Source organism: Mirounga angustirostris, unplaced genomic scaffold (genome assembly GCF_029215605.1).
Source record: "Mirounga angustirostris isolate CCGP_5_RB_7025 unplaced genomic scaffold, mMirAng1.0.hap1 SCAF_7, whole genome shotgun sequence".
Classification (NCBI taxonomy): domain Eukaryota; kingdom Metazoa; phylum Chordata; class Mammalia; order Carnivora; family Phocidae; genus Mirounga; species Mirounga angustirostris.
In genome coordinates this window covers 117,404,346-117,424,744 of record NW_026991715.1, presented here as the reverse complement: position 1 = coordinate 117,424,744, position 20,399 = coordinate 117,404,346, and the positions used below count along the sequence as shown (strand labels likewise).

At 43.2% G+C, this 20,399-nt stretch overlaps 1 protein-coding gene across 1 annotated transcript; it reads left to right on the top strand.

Moving 5' to 3' along the window:
• The first annotated feature begins 468 nt into the window (after positions 1 to 468).
• ISL1 (ISL LIM homeobox 1) lies at positions 469 to 10,135 on the top strand. Its single transcript, XM_045887918.1, has 6 exons — positions 469 to 496; positions 1,338 to 1,527; positions 4,283 to 4,542; positions 6,358 to 6,644; positions 7,833 to 8,000; positions 10,019 to 10,135. The coding sequence occupies exons 1-6, from the start codon at positions 469 to 471 to the stop codon at positions 10,133 to 10,135; spliced, it is 1,050 nt and encodes a 349-aa protein (XP_045743874.1).
• The last annotated feature ends 10,264 nt before the right edge of the window (positions 10,136 to 20,399 follow it).

The following is a 20,399-nucleotide window of genomic DNA, read 5'->3' as shown; positions in this document are numbered from 1 at the left end:
CTCAGAGCAAGTTGCCTCGGGAGCCCTAATCCTCTCCCGCGGGCTCGCCGAGCGGTCAGTGGCGCACAGCGGCGGCGAGGCTGAAATATGATAATCAGAACAGCTGCGCCGCGCGCCCCACAGCCAATGGGCGCGGCGCTCGCCTGACGTCCCCGCGCGCTGCGTCAGACCAATGGCGATGGAGCTGAGTTGGAGCCGAGAAGTTTGAGTAAGAGATAAGGAAGAGAGGTGCCGGAGCCGCGCCGAGTCCGCCGCCGCCGCAGCGCCTCTGCTCCGCCAACTCCGCCGGCTTACATTGGACTCCCAGATCCGCGAGGGCGCGGCGCAGCCGGGCAGCGGTTCTCTCAGCCTTGGCAACCCCAGGGGCCACTATTTCCCACTTAGCCACAGCTCCAGCATCCTCTCTGTGGGCTGTTCACCAACTGTACAACCACCATTTCACTGTGGACATTACTCCCTCTTACAGATATGGGAGACATGGGAGATCCACCAAAAAGTAAGAGGCTATTTTACCTTGTGGGGCTCGGTGTGCTGTACTTGTGCGGGGGTCTCTCTCAGGCACGGGTGCCAAGGGCTCTTCACAGTTGGAGTCATTGCCTGGAGAGAGAGAAGAGGTGGCTTTTTCTTGTTGCCGCCACGCCTGCATGCTTGCTGTCGGTTCTGATCTTCGGGAAACTGATCGTACCTTGTGTTTGAATTCGCCTGTGTGCCCTCCAAAACCCTAGCCTTCTGGTGCTAAAGCGGTGGTTTCCTCCTCGGGAATCTTGAGCTCTCCGAGGTTATTCCGTTGCAAAGGTCTGCCTGCACATACAATACCCGGAGATGTGAATTAGCATTAGACTTGCAAAAGAGAACGAGTGACAACTGTATTGATGTCTGCTCTTACTAACAATATCCAGTCCTATGTGCTATTTAAGAGCGCGCTTCATGGAAAATATAAGCGTTCACTTAACGCTTCTAGTCAAAACCTTTTCTTTGACTTGACTTATCCATGATCTTTCCCAATGATTACGGCAAAGAGGGAGGAGGGAGGAAAAAGAAATACAAAATGAACGGGTTTGATTGCGTGCTAGGCTTAAAAATGTAGACTGTTCAAATCTGCATTTTACATATATTCCACCTCCTTTTTAAAATGAGTCAAGGTTTTGATGGCACACTTCAATTACCATCCCAAAGTGCAATACTCTTAAAAAAAAAAAAAAAAAGAAAAGAAAAGAAGGGGAAAAAAAACCCAACAAAACTCCTAGAGTACGCCCTATAAGAGAACGACACTAAAAGTGTGTTTATCTCTGTAGGAAGTAAACGGTTAGTCAATCATGTATTTATTTTCATTTCAGAAAAACGTCTGATTTCCCTATGTGTTGGTTGCGGCAATCAAATTCACGATCAGTATATTCTGAGGGTTTCTCCGGATTTAGAATGGCATGCGGCATGTTTGAAATGTGCGGAGTGTAATCAGTATTTGGATGAGAGCTGTACGTGCTTTGTTAGAGATGGGAAAACCTACTGTAAAAGAGATTATATCAGGTACGCCATTTATATTGCTTCTTTAATTTTGTGAGATTTCCCCGTCTCTCTCTACTCCTTTTTTTATTACTTGATGTGGCTTTGTCTTTTTGCGAAGTATGCCTTAGTGGAGTCCAGTGTGCAAAAGTTATTCTTTAAGTATGTTATGTAAATTAAACTATTCTGTTTACCTCACTTTTTAGGGGGAAATCCCTGCACAAACTCAATAGTGGTTTTCATAAATTGTGTGGTGTTGAAGCTTGTTTAATTGCTCTTGGAATTTGTGATGCTCAAATTATTTTCTTCTTTCACCCTCCCCCTTCCAAAACAAGCAGAAATTTAAAGGTGGATCATTTGGGCTTTAACTTTCTTTTTAAAAGGTTGGTTTTTATTGTATTGTGCAGTGTTTTTCCCTATTCATTTATTTATTTTTATAGTTCATGTCTCATGAGTAACAAATTTTGTGGAGATGTCAGTGCAATTAGGCGAAATAAAAGTTTGACCTAAGGATGTTTAGAAATGCACCTTGAAAGTGCAAGTAGAAATATTGCCCCATTTATTTTTAGGGTAAGAGTCCTTTCTTGGAAAATTTCAAAACCAATCCAAATATTCCCTGCAAAAAAGACCGGAAATTTAATCTTTTTAAATATTAACCCTTTGGTGACATCTGACTATCTTTTCTTTCTTATCTTATCTGAGCTGATGAATTAGACAGAGCAGATCAAATTGCCCATCATCTGTCTACGAACAATTGGTATATTTAGATAATTGAACAGCTTCCTTTCTCACATTAAAATCTGGTAACTGATAAAATGAGCGAATTGCCCATACTGACAAGACTAAAACCACATAGGGGACTTTCTGAGGGTTTTTTTTTTTTTTTTCCAGTTATTTTGTGTCTCAACTTCATGCTTCACAAATCTCAAATTTTCTCTACCTGTGTATATATGTGTTTGAAATTTCATTTTCTGCTTTAGGATGTCAGTAGAATTCCTAAAGAAAATTTTATTGTTTTAATAACAAACAGAAGAGATAACACCTTCACCATTATGTTAAATAATATAAAAATATTGTATATTTTTAAAATTTCTCCAGTGGCTATTAACAAGTAATTAGCTTTTGTAAGTTTATAGGATTTCTGGAGCTGAGAACTTATATTAAAGTTTAGTTACGAATTAAATATGTGGTCACAATTTTTACCTGTTCACTTTGTGTCCAGCACTTTTTCTTATTGTAAAATCATGAAATAGAGAGTATAATCTTGATAAGTAAAACTGAACAGTGTGTCTAAGGGTTTATTAATACTTTGTGGGATGGGGGGTGGGGAGGAAAGGAGAGTGGGAGGAAATAGGGGAAGTGGGGAACAGGAGGAAGGGGGAGGGATTTTCCAAATTGTTTGGTCACAGGCAAGGTAAAGTCCTCATCCTATGAAATGGAAGATCTCACATAGAGTAGGCGGAGGGAAGAAAAACTTTTGAATCTACCTTCTAACCTCTGACAAATGAGCCGTTTTCATTGTTTACTTGATTAGTGTGTGAACTTAAGATTCTGGAGAGGGAGAGCTCACTTTGCACCTCTAGGACTATCTTTCCTCCAATGGAGATAGTGTTTTCCTCAACTGCATACAGACCTTCATGTAGCCAATTTCACGTACACATTTATAGAAGGAGCCAATTGCCTTTGCCTTTTCCCCTTTACTCTCTCTCAATTGTGTGTGTGTGTGTGTGTGTGTGTGTGTGTGTGTGTGTCCCTTTGAACTCCTGTAGTTGTAAAAGCAGAACAGAGAGACTATTTAGGTCTGAATGCCCTTCTCCCCTTGGGGGAGTGAGGTACCCTCCTCCCATTATGTGTGGATCTTCCCCCCACCTCCATTCTCTGTTTGTAGGAATGCCCCCACTTCTGTTATTACTGATACATGGAGAGGGGGCCAGGGCAGTGCCGCCTAGGTGGAACCTACAAGGATTGTCCCTTGGTAAGGAAAGGTCAGGCGTGAGGAAGACCTTAGAAGTGGGTTTTTTCATTTTTCTGGCTGGTCCTGGTTCTCAAGCAAACTGAAATAGAAGTAGATGCTTCAGCAGCTTGAAAAAGATTGAGAGAGCAGGAGCAGATTTTAAAGATAATAATAAAAGGAAGAACGGAGAGGAAACTTTGTTAACATCGTTACCGGAGGAAAAATCTTTAGTTGGGGAAAAACTGCAACATGCTTATTGTGCAGAAGGGAATCTGGAAACCCTCAGAGGTTTCATTTTGTTACTCTGCTTGTGCATCTGTGTATATTTACCAATGAGTGGGGTGACAGTCTCCTCCCCTAACCCCTTTTTCTCTTGGAAGGACTTCTTGTAGCAGTTTTAAAGACATTTCTAGCAGCAGAAATTGGGGGATAGGAAGGCAAAAGTGTGGGGCCAGTGGCTACCAGAGTCCCCCCTGACTCCTTTCTGCCAAAAGCTGCAAGGGTTACCCTGGGGCTGGGCTAGAACAGAGGTCCAGGTTTCCAACATGTCAAACATTTTTACTTTGGGGGTGTTCTGAACTAAGAGCTATGGTTGGAGACACAGAGGTTCATAGGAAAAGAAAAGGGGGGTAAAAGAAAGGGAGGAGAAGTGAGAGAAACTTAATGATTTCTTTCCTCCCATTCCCAGCTGGTCGGCTAATGCTGATTTCAGCGTCCCAGGGCAGTGTGGCCGGGGTCCTCGACGATCTTGGGCCAGGGAGTGCCGGCTTGAAGTGATCCCCTCTTTCTGTGTTTCTCTCCCTGTCCCTGCCGGGCGACGCGCAGGTTGTACGGGATCAAATGCGCCAAGTGCAGCATCGGCTTCAGCAAGAACGACTTCGTGATGCGCGCCCGCTCCAAGGTGTACCACATCGAGTGTTTCCGCTGCGTGGCCTGCAGCCGTCAGCTCATCCCTGGGGACGAGTTCGCGCTTCGGGAGGACGGGCTCTTCTGCCGTGCGGACCACGACGTGGTGGAGAGGGCCAGCCTGGGCGCCGGTGACCCACTCAGCCCTCTGCACCCGGCGCGGCCGCTGCAAATGGCAGGTACTCCTTGCCGGGAGGGAGGATGGCTGGGGGAGGCTGGCGCTGGGCTAGGCCAGCACCGCCCCAGCCATTGCGTGGGCCACCGCGGCCACCTTGGTAGCCACAGGGCAGTTGCTGAGGCCTCGGCTGGCTGTTAAAGGAGATTTTCTAGGAGCAGTTTGCACTGTACTTCGCTCTTTTGCGCAAGATGCAGTGCACTCACGGTGTCCACAGACTCCCCCCGCCCCCAGCACATCTACACATCTGCGTGTCTAAATATGGGTACACATGAATGTACACTACTTGTGCATACATGTATATACACATCCAGACAGTACTTCCAGTTCACCTTGGCCTCCAAACCCGGGCTTACTGAAAATGGGCTTCAGCTCCCTGCCAGGTATTCTTCCTGCCGCTGCCTAATTAAAGGGGTGGAGCTCCTAGCCCCCAGAGCTTCCTCCTTTAACCCAATGAAGGAAGCTTAGGTGGCCCTAAGTCATTTAGCCTTTCAAATCCTTTTTCCTTACAACTGCCCCACACTAAAACATTTTTAGAATTTATTTTTATCCTTTTGTGAAAGAATGGATGTGAAAAGATACAGTCTTAATAACTGCAGGCCATTGCACAGAGCTGTAATTTAAAACTGTCAACAAGCTAATCTGCAATAATTGCCATTTAAAGGGAGTCTGCCTCTTTAAACCATTCATTCTATGTGATTTGGTGAGAATTTCATCTTCAGGCCTGTCGCTGTAACACTAAATTGACCCAATAGGTTTTGACCTGACCCTAGGGGTCCTGGAAGGTGAAGGATTTGTACCATACATTTCGAGAGCCCTTTCCCCAAGAAGGAGAATAGAAACGGGGCAAGGTTGGCCACGAGGAGGCCTTCCCTTAGAAGGCAGACAATGTTTCCAAACCTTACTTCCCCTCAGGAATAGATCTACCTGGTGCATTTTTAAAGTATCAATTCTTACTAAACACTGAAGGTGAGGAAACACAGATCTGTCCACTCTGCTTTCTCAGAGGCTGTAAGACTTCTATTCTGGGGGATGTGTGACTAGCTTGCACAGAGGCAAAGCCAGAGTGGCAATTTCTGTTCTGTGCAACCTGCGCTCTGCTTGTGGGGAAACACAGAAGAGGTGGAAATATTGGGAGGACGTCAGGAGACAGAACACTTCCCAGCTGTCATTTATCTAGAGCCTGGGCAGCTCAACAGTTTCGGTTTTCTTTTGCATGCAGTCAGCCCATCTCAGGAACAGCCAGGTAGATTTCATAATAAGAAAGATCAAGGACTGGAGTTATGGCCAGAATACTGAATTTCTTTAGCCCTTTGACATGCTTGCCCTCTCTGGACTGATGTTCAAGGCTTTCTGACAGAATTCTCTTTGACCTTTGCATTAGAGACCTCCCAGCTGGTACAGTGTCTCTGGCTGACATTGGGGTGTTCTGCATTTCCCCTTGTACCATCTGTGGCCTTTGTCCAAGAGCCTGGAGGTAGTGGGTACTCGTGTAACCTGGGCCCAGTCCGGGTATGAGGACAGGCGGGGAAGGAGGAGAAACAATGCTGGATGATGCTGCCCCTGAGACCTGGGCCCCTTTGCTAAGGCTGTGTTGACAAGAGCAAGGGTGGAGGCTGTGTTCTGGGCCTGAATTACTCAGCTTTGACCTCTCAGATTAGAGAACCAGATATTATTCTCCCTTTTGCTTCCCTGGTCCCCATCTCTGCTGCCCCTGCTTTGTCTGTTGAGGCTGCAAAGCACTGGCCATTGTCTGGGAGCAGTACGGGAGGGAGGGCGAGCTGCCTGGCCCGCGCTCACGGCGCCCCTTGCCTCGCAGCCGAGCCCATCTCCGCCCGGCAGCCGGCCCTGCGGCCCCATGTCCACAAGCAGCCCGAGAAGACCACCCGCGTTCGGACAGTGCTGAACGAGAAGCAGCTCCACACCTTGCGGACCTGCTATGCCGCCAACCCCCGGCCAGACGCCCTCATGAAGGAGCAACTGGTGGAGATGACGGGCCTCAGCCCCCGCGTGATCCGGGTCTGGTTTCAAAACAAGCGGTGCAAGGACAAGAAGCGGAGCATCATGATGAAGCAGCTCCAGCAGCAGCAGCCCAATGACAAAACTGTGAGTGGCCCTGGGGCCGGTAGGGGACTTGAGGGGGGAGCAGAGCAAGCACGCAAGGTGCAAGGGGCTGCCCAGGTTGGCCTGCAAGCGTGTTCCATCCTGCTCCAGGGCAAAAGCCGGCAGCCCCTCACCTCCTCTACCCATGCGGGCAAGGGCCGCCTGCCGAGCCCTGCACCTCCACCCCCAGCCCACGTGGGTGGGCTTGTGCCTTTCATCCTTGCCCCCCTCGGGCACCGGAAGGACAGGGTCACCCCTGCACTACACCGGCAGGGGGCATCAAGGCCTGGCCCCGTTTTGCCAGGGTTCAGGGTGTCAGTTCCTCAGGCACCAGAGTAAGAGACACCTCCTTGCCTCCCTATCTAATTCAGGGGTTGGTGGGTGGGTCACCCTGGCCGTCGACCCCCTGGGTATGCCCTGTGACTCTGGGCAAGGCCTGCCTCAGCACCTTCAGACGGGTGAGGTCCACCAAGGTGACCTGAGAAGACAGGGCACCGTCTGCTCTAGGTCAAGCCCAGGCCTCCGGAGATATTACTATACACTGTCATCCCAGGCCCATGGCAACACCCACTCCACAGGATTTCTCGTTAAGTTAAACTAAAGAGGTTCTTTTTTTTTTTTTTTTCTTTTTACCGCTTCAGCCCTATTTTTAAATGCCATAAAACCCCCGCTGTCATTAAACTTGGCAGGCCAGCCAAGCCTGAGCCGGGGCACTTTTCAAGTTGGTGAGTGTGTAATAGCACACGATAGCGGCCAGACCCAAATGCTTGGGGGTGGGGGTTGGCGCTGTGAAGAGAAGTGCCTGTAGAAAGTGTAACTGAAACTGCCCAGGAAACCCACCATGTCTGGAGGCTGCAGCTTTCCACCCCGGTGATGCCATAGCCTGTGAAGGCAGATGGGAGGAATTGGGATGAACTGTGAATGTGAAGGGAAAGGAGAAAGTCAGAATAGAATTTAGTTTAATAAGGTCCAAGCAGACCTACTAGTCTCACGCACAGAAGCAGAAAAACAGAATAAAATAAAACAAAACTGAACTCTGGCTAATATCCATACATGCAGCAGATTAACTGAGTCAATAATGGCCACTATATAGATAAGATAATGCCAGGGTATATTTGCTTAGGCTGTGCAGACAATGGAGGGAGGGAGTTTGGTCATTAACATGTTGGGGTTGGGGGGCCCTATTCACAGAATATCCAGGGGATGACAGGAACTCCCATGGTGGCTGCCAGTCCAGAGAGACACGATGGTGGCTTACAGGCAAACCCAGTGGAGGTGCAGAGTTACCAGCCGCCTTGGAAAGTACTGAGTGACTTCGCCTTGCAGAGTGACATAGATCAGCCTGCTTTTCAGCAACTGGTAAGTGTCAGCTCTCAGAGTGAGGACGCTGAATCTCCAACAAAAAGAAGATTCTGGTTTAACTGTCACACAGTGAAAGATTCAGGCGGGGAGAGCCTGCCTCCCTGGCTCCAGGGTTGGGGAGAGATGAAGAAGCCTTGGTGTAGATGAGGCAAGTGCTCAAGGAAAACAAACTTCTTGTGAGTCTTTTCTGTGAGTTCCTAATTTGACCATACAGGTTGAATTTTCTATCAACTGGGCCTGCTTTGAGGGATAACCTCCAAGGTATCTAAGTACCTAGACATGGATGGGAAGGTGTACAGGGTTGCAAAACCAAACATCTTAGACTTTTAGAGCTGGAAGGGACCTTAGATCAGCAATTAGTAAATTTACTCCCTCCTCAGCTCCTAGAGAATAGTATATTTAAAGACCTAAATCAAGGTGTTTGTATTAATAACCGATGTTGTAAGACATAATCAATGTTATTATCAATGGGCAGCAGGCACCTGTCTAAGCACAATTTTCAAATGTATCAATAGAGAGTTCAGTTATTTAAAGACATGATGGATACCTTTTGTTATTAATATCCCTTTCTGGGACCAACTTAATCTGCAATGCAGGACTACTTTAACATTTGAAGTGTATGAGTTCAGATGTTATACACAGTCACATATGTGGGGCATGTCTAGCCAAAGGAACATGAGTTCTACCAGTCAGAGAGAGAGCGCATGAACACCTGTTTTAGCATTAATATGTTAACTCACCTTATGCCTACAAAAGGTTTAAGGATCAAGATAAATAGGATTATTAAACATATGTACTTTGTGATATGGCATATATACACATCACTTTTTTTCTTAGTCAACAGTTCTATAGAATCTTGTTCTATAAAACAAGATCTATTCTAAAAACTTGTTCCTTTCTTTGAAAATAAAACTTTAGTTGAGGTTAGCTTTTTACCCTCACACTTACCGGGGGAACATTTTCTTTCTCTGTGGCAACAGTTAGGTAATAGGCCAGAGGCAGTGGTTACAAGGACTTGGCCTAGGTTTACATTTGTAAGTGGGCCAGTCTAGAGGCTGGGCAAATTTGAGAAGTCCCTTGACCTCACCATGGGAAAGTTTAATAGAATAGAAAGGAAGGTAGACTCTGGAATTAGGAAAAAGAACTTATTTTAAAGTGAGGTTAATCTTATGAGTTATTTGAGCAAAACTTGGATCATAGAAGGCAAGTAAGAGGAGGGTTCAGGGCAGCCAAGTGTTTGTACCTTCTAAAACTTTAGTGTTAGATGAGCGCAGTGGGAGGGAAGCCAAGACAGGAGGGGGATGTGGGGGCAGAGTGGAGAAGGAGGTTTCCAACAGCAACACAATACTTTCGGTTTAAAAGAAGGAGCCAGATATTTATAATGCGATGACGTTATAATATATGGGTCTCTTCTCCGAAGGAAGAGCCTGATTTAAAGAGAGAGAGAGAAAGAGACAGAGGAAGGCCAAAAGGCAGTAGGACCAACAACAAGGAAGAAAGCCCACGCTGTGAACCCTCTGAGGAGTTAATCATTGTTCTGTGGAGCCTCCTCTGAATCTCCTGTCACACGATCTGAGCGTGTGTTATGGATTTTCCAACTCAAGAAGAGAGGCTTTGATGCCTAGAGACTGAGAACTCGCCTGCTCCCAGGGCAGCATGTAGCCAGCAGGATAATTTTATTTTGAGCATGCATGGTAGAGTTGCGATGCCATTTTACAGTGGGAAACACATTTGTTCTTAAATAATTTAATGCAACACAATGTTGGGAATTCAATTTCAGTTAAAACAGAGATCTCTTGAAAGATGGGAAAGCAATAAGATTTCTTCTCAAGTTCTTTTCTTTGTGGGCTTTCTTTAAGCCTGTTAAAATTCAGTTATATATGTAGATATCTTTATCTGCATATCCATCCACGCACACAAACACTCGCACGTACATATACACATATGACAAGTTTATAATCCTTTTAAGAATACGATCGCAGCCTCCTTTATTCATTTCTCAACCTTCCATGCAGGTGAATTTTTCAGAAGGAGGACCGGGCTCTAATTCCACTGGCAGTGAAGTGGCGTCGATGTCCTCTCAGCTCCCAGATACACCTAACAGCATGGTAGCCAGTCCTATTGAGGCATGAGGAACATTCATTCAGATGTATTTTTTTTTTTCCCTGTTGGAGAAAGTGGGAAAGTATAATGTTGAACTCCGAAACAAAAGTATTTAACGACCCAGTCAATGAAAACTGAATCGAGAAATGAATGCTCCATGGAATGCACGAAGTCTGTTTTAATGACAAGGTGATATGGTAGCAACACTGTGAAGACAATCATGGGATTTTACTAGAATTAAACAACAAACAAAACCCAAACCCAACATACGCTATCCAATGACCTTAGGAGTACTGAAAAAAAAAAAAAAAAAGACGTTTTTAAAACGTAGAGGATTTATATTCAAGGATCTCAAAAAAAGCATTTTCATTTCACTGCACATCTAGAGAAAAGCAGAAATAGAGATTTTCTAGTCCATCCTATTCTGAATGGTGCTGTTTCTATATTGGTCATTGCCTTGCCAAATGGGAGCTCCAGCAAATGAGCAGGAAGAGAAACTGGCCTCCTTGGCTGAAAGAGTCCTTTCAGGAAGGTGGAGCTGCGTTGGTTTGCGATGTTTTTAGTTGACTTTAACAAGGGGTTAATTGAAATCCTGGGTCTCTTAGCATGTCCTGTAGCTGGTTTCTTTTTTACTTTTGCCCCTCCCCCTTCTTCTTTCTTTCTTTCTTTCTTTCTTTTTTTTTTTTTTGAGATCCATCCTCTATCAAGAAGTCTGAAGCGACTTTAAAGGTTTTTGAATTCAAATTTAAAAACCAACTTATAAAGCATTGCAACAAGGTTACCTCTATTTTGCCACAAGCGTCTCGGGATTGTGTTTGACTTGTGTCTGTCCACGAACTTTTCCCCCAAAGATGTGTATAGTTATTGGTTAAAATGACTGTTTTCTCTCTCTGGAAATAAAGAGGAAAAAAAAAAGGAAACTTTTTTTTTGTTTGCTCTTGCATTGCAAAAATTATAAAGTAATTTATTATTTATTGTCGAAAGACTTGCCACTTTTCATGTCATTTGACATTATTTTTTGTTTGCTGAAGTAAAAAAAAAAGATAAAGGTTATACCGTGGTCTTTGAATTATATGTCTAATTCTATGTGTTTTGTCTTTTTTCTTAAATATTATGTGAAATCAAAGCGCCATATGTAGAATTATATCTTCAGGACTATTTCACTAATAAACGTTTGGCATAGATAAATAAATAAATGCAATGATCCAGGGTCCCTCTTTTATATGTTTACAAGTAAGCCATTAAAATGTCTGAAATTAAGGACTGCATGTGAATGGGGTAAACTGACATACAATAGCTATGATATTTTATTGCAAATAGTTAAGGTCGAATTTGCCAGTTTGCATTTTAATAGTCTAATCAAAACTGGTTGGAAGCCTTTGGTTCTCAGCTGTGATGATGTTCCTGTTTTTTTTTTGAAAATGAGATGCTATTTCCCCCCCACCCCACCCCGTTCTGTTCCCTACCTCTCCTTCCTCCTGTCTCTTTTCTTGCCCGATCCACCCCACCCCAAATAGGAAGAGGGTCCTGCTTAAAATGGGTTTTGATTCTGAGTCACTATTTTATTTTCTGGGAGTAAGTGCTTTATACCAAAGTCTCCTGCTTAGCATTGTTGAAATGACCTATATTTCAAGTATAAGCTCTTGCTAAATAAGAGAGCCTTTCTGCCTAGTCAGTGAGGTATGACCATTATTTACCAGTGGCGGCTGTCAGCCGATTGGGAAATGCTGCTTTATTTGCGCAGGAAGAGCAGGCCTAGAGGGGAGAGAGTTTTCTCAGCAATTCCCAGACCAGTCAGCGTGTGTCTTTTCTTGTCTCTCTTCCCCACCCCCAATTTGTTTCCAACCCCCTCTTCTTTCCTTTTTCTCCCCCAACTCTAATTCCCCAAACCTTGGAAGGATGTCGGGCTAGGGCAGAGAAGCGCGGCGGAGGCTCCTTTGGAAAAAGCCTTTTCTGGGTTGGGGGCCGGGTCGCGTGTTCTGCAGGCCCCCTCCGCGGTCTGAGGTGCGTTCTAACACTCCCCCCCCAACCCAGTCCCCCCGCCCCCGCATTTAGCAGTAGTTCCTGTGTGAGAGCCAGAACCCAGGGATAGATAAAGGGCCCTGCCCGAAATCAGGCTTCTTGGTGCTTCTTCATTTGCGGGTGTAGAGTTAGGATTTGGGGCTCCGCCCTGTCGCCTTTCCTTTCTCCACCCCAGGATGATACTTTGACTCTTTAGAAACTGGATTCATTTGTATGCTCGAGTGTCATGCCGTTTTAAGTATCTGACAATTCTTAATAAATACGAGAGCTAACGTACCCTAATCGTGTGTCTTGTGGCGCGTGCCCCTTCGGACCCCTGACAGGGGGCAGCGTGGAGGCCCGGCTGGAGACCGGGTGAGCCCCGCGGCTCCCGGGCTCTTCAGTTGCTTTCACCCTCTCCAAACCTGCCGCAAGTCGGGAAACGAGCCTCAATTAGCCTTTTGTTTGGCATCGTTCTACATAACGGGTTAATTACAGGCTCTAACGTGGGGGCAGAGAGAAAACAAACTTTGCATTGAAAATGTTACAGTGCATTAGACATGCCCGTTGATTACTTTGATTGTTGTGTCTAATTCTTCACAGAGGGGTAATAATTTGGCCGGCGGTAATAATGGCTTGTGGTCTTCTGTTGAGAAAAACAGGAGTTATGTCTTATCTTACACAGATCCTCTCCTGGAAAGATCACTCTCTCTATCATCTATCTATCTATCTATCTATCTATCTATCTATCTATCTATCTATCTATCATCTATCTATCTATCTATCATCTATCTTCTATCTATTTCTATCTCTCCCCTCTCCCGGCTCTCTCTAATGTCTCCCATCAGACTTGGCTCTTTTACCTTTCTTTTCACTATTTCTATTTGCCTGCCTTTTCAGTTTTCCTTTTTCTCCCCATCATACCTGGGATGGCTAACTGATAATTGCAAAGATGGCAGGTCTAACGTGAATATTGGTGTCTGCAAAGTTACTGACCGCCCAAGCCCTGGTTTGGAAACCATTAAATGCCCTTCCCCAGCCATAGCCTCTGGTGGACTCTGTAGAGGTTAGGTGGGAAAATTTTATTTAGGATTTGAATGCAATGGAGGGACTTAAGTGAGGCACACATCTTTGTGATGCTTTCTCATTCTGACATTTATTCCTAAGATTAGGGGGGTGGGGAAGGAGGTGATGTTTTACATATTTAGATGTCAGACTTTTCTGAGGTCCACAGCTTGAATTTAAGTACAGTAATTTGGGAGAGGAGTGATGAACGATTTGGTTTCACTCGCTAGATTCAAGATATTTGTTGCCTGATGGCTGAGAATGGATTGATGGGTCGATAGCATTCTAGTTCTTGTATTATTCATATGAAAGGTGTGTTCCCCTCTAGACTCCTCAGCATGTGCTCTAAAATGTGTAGCTGAAATGTCTCCTTGTTTGCAAACCATCTCTTGCACATACTCTCCTTTTCCCTGCACACCTCTGGAGACCTAGCTTTGAGCTGTGCTCTTCTAATGAAATTCCTCCTGTTTGCTATTATCTTTGATCCTCCCTCCCCTTATTACTCTGAATTCTTCCTTCTGGACATTATGACTCATTTCCTTCAGCTTCTGCAAGCTAGAACTTAATGCACCTAAAAACATCCAGGATGCTCTCCTTAAATCAGGCAATCCATATCAATATCGATACTCAGGATTCCCCCCCTCCATTGTTTCAGAGCAATAACATCTTCTATTTCAGTCTACTGTCTCTCTTTCCTGTTCATTAAATGGGCCTGGTTTTCCTTACCATTAAAAAAGGTCCTTTCTAAGTTAGAATCATATTTGAAGAGACTTTTCTTCATTGAAATAACATTTCTGGTTATTTGACATTCTTCGTGGGTGTGTGTACCCACTTACCAATTCACAGGTTTTTTTGGTTTTTGGTTTTTGTTTTTTGCAATTCAAGATTGGATGACTTTGTAATACTCTGCTGCTATTCACCCTAATAAGCTTGTTAAACTCATTGCATTGACCTCTTTTTTGGTCTTTCGACTACTAGCTATAAGACAATGTGCTTTTAAGGTACCTACAAGTACTTGGCATTTCCCTAGCACCTTGAATCTTTAAGCCATAAGATCGTTCTCAATGAAATATCTCTTGTAAATCCCATGTGGATTTATTTAGTCTTTTCCATTTTCTTAAGAAAAGAAGGAAAAAGTTAAAAATTCTGTCCAAACCACCAGAAGAGCTAAATTTGGACAGAACTCAATCAGTTTGGGTTTTTAATCCCACCCCTAGTACAAGTAAACTAAGCAGAAAGTACTTATTTTCTTATTTGTAAAGTTTAGTCAATTTTTGTAAGGGAGATTTATAACCCAAATTATGCTTGAGTTTTATTCATTAAGGGCTATTTACTTCCTTTCTGCTAATCAACAAAGATTAGTCACAACAACAAGGCAAGTCAAATTTTCTTTGGAGGGACGTGCAGGGAGAAAAGGGTAAAGCATTTTTGTGTGTGTGTGCATTTATTTAAAAAGTGTTACTTTCAAAAATGCCCCCAAATCTTGAATTCTCATTAACTATTTAAAATAAAAACAATTAACTTGTACAGTGTGGGTCAACGTTTTTAAACTAAAATGCAAGTGGTTAATTCAGGGCGCTGGCAGCCGATTCTGTTTACTGATCTTTTCTGATTGTTGTTTTCTTGATAACTGAGCAAGCCACTGAATGGCTGTTTGAGCCCAGGCGCCACAAACATAAACTTCACAGCTTACAATGTCCCAAGTCGTGATGGAGGATCTCTCCACACCTCCCGGAGACTTCTGAAGTGTAGACAGAGAAGTTGGTTCACAGGGAGCGAAGGAGGGGGAGGGGCGGGAGGGAACGCTGCTGAGTGTTTGCTGTGAGCATTGTTACTATCACATCCTTTAATTTTTATGGCGCTTAAGCTGTTAGCTCTGAGAAGCCAGTTTCTGTGCCTTGGAGAAACCGGTTTCTCCCCAGAGCCACACTTAAGACTACGTGACTCCTTATTTTTTTAAATAAATTTATTTTCCAAATCTTTCTGCCTAATTATCCTTGGGAAAAGCGCTCCGCGATGATAAGCAAAGCGTTCTAAAAAGAAAAGCTTCTCCCCTCCCTCCACCCCCTCCAAAAAAGGACGCCTAGATTTGGAGAAAAAGATGTGGATTAAGATTGCTTTTCGCCAGGTGGGGGGGAAAGGCACTTTAAGACAGTCCTGTGGGAGATTCTACTTAGCCCTCTCCTTGCCTGGGATCCTCTTTCCATTCCATTGATTGAAAGTTCGTGTTTATTTCAGGGTGGTGTTATTTATGGATTTGATTGAGATGGCTACTTTTATTTTTGCCGATCTTCCTGGTGGTTCTTCCCTCTGGTGCGTTTCCTGTGGGTGGGCGCTAAGAAGCGGGGACCGACACTGGTCTAACCAGCCCCGCGACTCCTGCAGGCAAGTCAACCCTTGATCCCTTAAAGAAGGGACAATCGTGGTCCGTGAGAGGAAAAAAGGGTGTTGCTGGGCCCTTCTCTTTCAGGAGTTGATCAGGTTGGCAGATCTGGAGGGCTAATCCAAACAAGGCGCTTGACTTGTGAGGTCGCGAGTCTAGACAGAGCTGGTGGCTCGGCGGCTCCTTATCTTTCCCTGGAATCAGCCGAAGAGGCGCTCCCCCGGCCCAGTGCGCTCCGCTCACCCTTGCCGGAGCCACCGCTCAGCACAGACGGCACAACAAACACAGCACCTGAGGCTTTACAGCTTGCTTTATTGTTTAATGGGAATGCTGCAGAACAGTCATTTGTTTTCTTGGACCCGCGCCCCGGCCGCTTCGCGTTCTGGCCACCAACTCTGGGTGGGGGTGTGCACCAGCGCCCAGCTGTCCGCTCCGGCACCGCGAGGGAGAGCGCTTTCCGCAACTCAGTCCTGCCTCCTCGCCTCTATCCAGGCCTCCCGGGAGGGCCTCAGGGGAAACCCGCTGCTGCCCTTTTCTTTACTCTGAACCCGGGAGGCGGAGTGGGTGGAGGGACTGTGGAGAAAGCCTAGGGCGAGGTGTCTTGGACTAATCCGGTATATCTTCTTGCTGCCTGGAAATGGCAGTTCTGCGCTATAGCCATTTATGGTTTGCGGGGTCAGTGAGCTCTGACTCAAGGGCGATCAATAAAAACATTTAGTGCAGTAATAAGCTGCTCCCTCCGCCCCCCACCTCTCAGTAGACCGAGAAAGATGCGTCACCATCTTGGACAGGGTGTCCCAGAGCGGCGGAGCGCCCTTTCCTTCCCCATGAGCACAAAGAAGTGACGTGACTCTCCAGTGTTTTCGTGACCGCTTCATTGGGCAAACCATGGGTCTTCCTTGATCCTCCAGCTGGCTTCTACCACAGAGAAGCTGGCACTGCCATCGCTTGGGAGCAAGGGGACCACTGGGACAGGGATTGCTTGCAGTGCTCTTTTTTAGAAGGACAAATAGCCAAACTTGGGGATTTATAATCAAGGATTTGTGGCTTGCATTTCAGATTAATTGAGGTTAAATTAATTATAATTTTGGTCCTTCCCTATGGGATTTTTCTCTTGTTTCAGAAAGGAGGGAGAGTTTCTAGTTACATCTTGTTATTCACTATTCTTGTAGTTTGCAAACAACATTCTGTGTATGTGTGTGTCACTGGCATGGAATAGATAATATTGCCTCTGTTTGAAAACTAATCATAGATGTGGGTGAGAGTAATTTGGTTATGTGCTTAATGTGGTGGTAATACAAACACCACCATCTCCCAGCTTTGGAGGCACCACAAATCCATATCATGCTTTCCCTGCCTAGTCTCAGCCTCACAACTGTGTGTTAGATGAAAAAAAGACAAAGCAAGACAAAAACCCAAGTTTCATGAAATTGACGAATTTCAGTAAGGAGATTGGAAAAATATTCTTTCTCCAGAAAATAATTCTTAACTGTACTCAGGCACTGACTTGTCTTGTTCTCATGGGTAAGGGTTGCTGTTTATTTTGACCTGTCACAAATACAATGTGTTGTTTGAAACTTGTTATACTTAGCAGGTATATGGAGATAATACTAGACAGGCCACTGAATATGATAAAGTAAAATATGGTGGGAATTAACTTTTAAGGGCTATGAAGGATTTTACTTTTTCCTAGTAACTTGTTAATTAATATTTCTACAAAATGTTATATCTATTTGCTCATAGTCCTGTAATAGCAGTAAACTAGCTGTTCAGTGCACGGCAAAGGTATGATTGGCAAAATGTTACTTAATGCAGGTTCTATCCTGCAGTTATTTTGATAAGTTACCTATATTCTTAATTAGTTTTAAATAAGTCTTCTTTTCCTTCATTAAAAAAATGCCCACACCTAGGTAAAAACACTTTTTGTCTTAAAAATTTCAATGATTACTTATTAGAACAACTATTAATTTGTTTTTTAGTATGTATAGGAAGTTTACTTTAAAAATAACTTTAGCAAAGCAAAAAGTGTATTTTATTTTAGGAGAGGACTAGCAGGAAACAGAACAGTGTATCTTAAGCAATAAAGGGAAAAATACTTATGGACCAAATAGTGAAAAATCTCATTTTAAACTCAAAATATATACCTGCTAGTTATTTAACATTTTATAACAATAGTCAAAAATTTTTATTCTGGGATATCAGTTCTCAAAAAGAAATACTTGAAATTAAAATAGCCTGTCAACCCAAATACATTTAAGATTTAATTCATAAAACAAGATGGGTGACTTTATTTGTAAAATGCAATAATTGCTTCCACTAACAATGAATGCTGATGTCTAAAATGATTAAATGTGGAACATATAGATTACCAGTTTCTGGAGAATGAAAATGCTTAGTAAATTCTGAAATCCTTCACTTTCTACAGTAATACATGGAAATATTTTAGAGATCACTACTTAGAATTCTGTATTTGTATCAATGTACATTTAATATTTTTAAAACTATGATGTATCCTTGAAGTCTTTACAACTTCAGAGACAGTAGTCACTCTTGAATTTTATGCACAGCCAAATTTCTGCCTATTTATGAGAAGTTAAGCACTTGGATGAAAGATGGTATATCACCAATAAAACCTCACCTTCTTTAGTTCTATTATCCCATCAATGGATTCATAGGTCTCATTAATGTTAATGGAAAATGTCTTTATGTGTCATGTGCAAAACAGGGCTTGGAGATACTTCACCCAGCAATGTCTTTATAGCAAGTATGCTAGGGCTAAATGACCTAAAAAGTAGTTTCCATCACGTCTAAGCCCAGATAATATTAGTCTTGCAGGTGCAAATGAGCATATGAAGTGGCTGGATTAGAACTGACTTTAAAAATAGATGTATTATTTTTTAAAAAGGCCTGAAAACACCCCACCACCACCACCTTTTAGAATTTTTGGAATAACCCCTATTTAACTAATAGTTCAGAAATACTCCTTCCAGGCAAATCCAGTAGCTCCTCTACACCAAGACCTGGGACCAAACCTGGTTATATAATGCTGACTCAACATATAGGAAGTTGTTTCCATTGAATTATTTACTGGAATTTGAGTGATGCTTTGTTTATTTGTTTTCATTTTGTAGTGGCGATGGACTCTATGAAATCATTCTTGTGGATAAATGTATGCATTTGTAATGTGTATTATGGCAGCCTTTGGCCATGGTGTAGAGTTTTCTCTAGGGCAAAGCTAAGTGGCTAGCATCAGAATAGAATCTGTAACATTACAGAACTGAGTGATGGTCCAAGAGTATAAATGACGAATGTTATTCATCATGAATGTTGTTTTGGTTATTCAAGTTGAAATCTTCCAGAATCACTACACAGACTAAGAATATTTTAAATCTTCTTCATAAGGAATATCAAGAAAGGAGGCAGTTTCTCCTAGAGCAAAAGATGCATAGTGGTAGTTTCTGCCATGACATGACACTTTTCTATCTGTAAAGCACTTTACAGTCATTAGTTATGCATGAGAGTCCACAGAGCCCGTTTTCATAATGACCTCTGTACCTGTTTCTCAGCACAATTCTCAATTCCTTCTTATTTCCTTCATACGTTTAAGAGCAGAACATCAAAGAAGCAATGCTCTGTCCTTGATGACTTCACTGGGGACTGTATTAGATCAGAGAATGGAAACTATTTTATAAACATTTTCAGTGATGCCCACTCTCCTTACTTCCAGGAATTGAGGAGAGATGCTGAATCGTGACGCCAGTGAATGCAATAAATTAGCAAAACTGTAATTTATCCCCTGAAAGCTGTGACTCTCAAACTTTTTGATTTCAGGACCCCTTTACACTCTGCAGAATTATTGATGATCTCAAAAAGCTTTTGTTTATCTGAATTATATCTATTAATATTTGCTGTATGGTAAGTTAAAAATGAGGACTTTGCAATATTTATTATTCATTTAAAATAACATATTACCATAAATAACTTTTTTTTTAAAAGATTTTGTTTATTTATTTATTTGAGAGAAAGAGAGAGAGAGAGAACAAGTGGGGGGAGGAGGAGAGGGAGAAGCAGGCTTCCTGCTGAGCAGGGAGCCTGATGTGGGACTTGATCCCAGGACTCTGGGATCATGACCTGAGCCAAAGGCAGACGCTTAATGACTGAGCCACTCAGGCGCCCTACCATAAATAACTTTTTAATGAAAAATAAGTATAGGTCACAAAACAAAAAAATTAGTGAGAGGAGTGGCAGAGTTTTCTAATTTTGCAAATCTTTTAAGTATCTGGCTTAATAGAAGAGAGCTTAATTCTCATATCTGCTTCGTTATTCAATCTGTGGCAATATCACACATCAGGTAGCCTCTGGAAAACTCCATGTCCACTTGTGAGAGAATGAAAATAAAAAGGTAAATAATTTTTCAGCATTATTATGAAAAGAGTTTTGACCTCCTAGACCTCCTGAAAAAGTTTCAGGGACACCCCTTTAGAGGTCCTCAGAACACATAATAAGTACTTCTGCCTTAAAAATGGACTTTTACAGAAGGTGTATAGAGAAACTATTATTTGAGGGAATTTAATTGCTTATATTAATGCTCTCATGATACAGATTTGTTTTTAAGCCAAGTCCGGGTCATAGGTTTATTTTGTGACTTTTAAGTTCCATCATCAACTACTGATCTGAAAGTCACTTATACCCTGGGCCTTGAAGAAAAAGAAAAATATTGTGATGTTATATAACTGAAAATTTAAGTCTCCTTTCTAAAAAAACACTCTAGGAAAGACAGACCTATGAATGTGGACTAGTATATGTAATATGTGCTGGACTCCTTTATCTTTTTACCCTTTATC

What these genes read in the sequence shown, in the direction of transcription:
- ISL1 (XM_045887918.1), top strand. Translation starts at nt 469, where the DNA reads ATGGGAGACATGGGAGATCCACCAAAAA. An exon ending in GCGGCCGCTGCAAATGGCAG is followed by an intron (nt 4,543 to 6,357) that starts GTACTCCTTGCC and finishes CTTGCCTCGCAG; the next exon opens with CCGAGCCCATCTCCGCCCGG. An exon ending in AGCAGCCCAATGACAAAACT is followed by an intron (nt 6,645 to 7,832) that starts GTGAGTGGCCCT and finishes CCCTATTCACAG; the next exon opens with AATATCCAGGGGATGACAGG.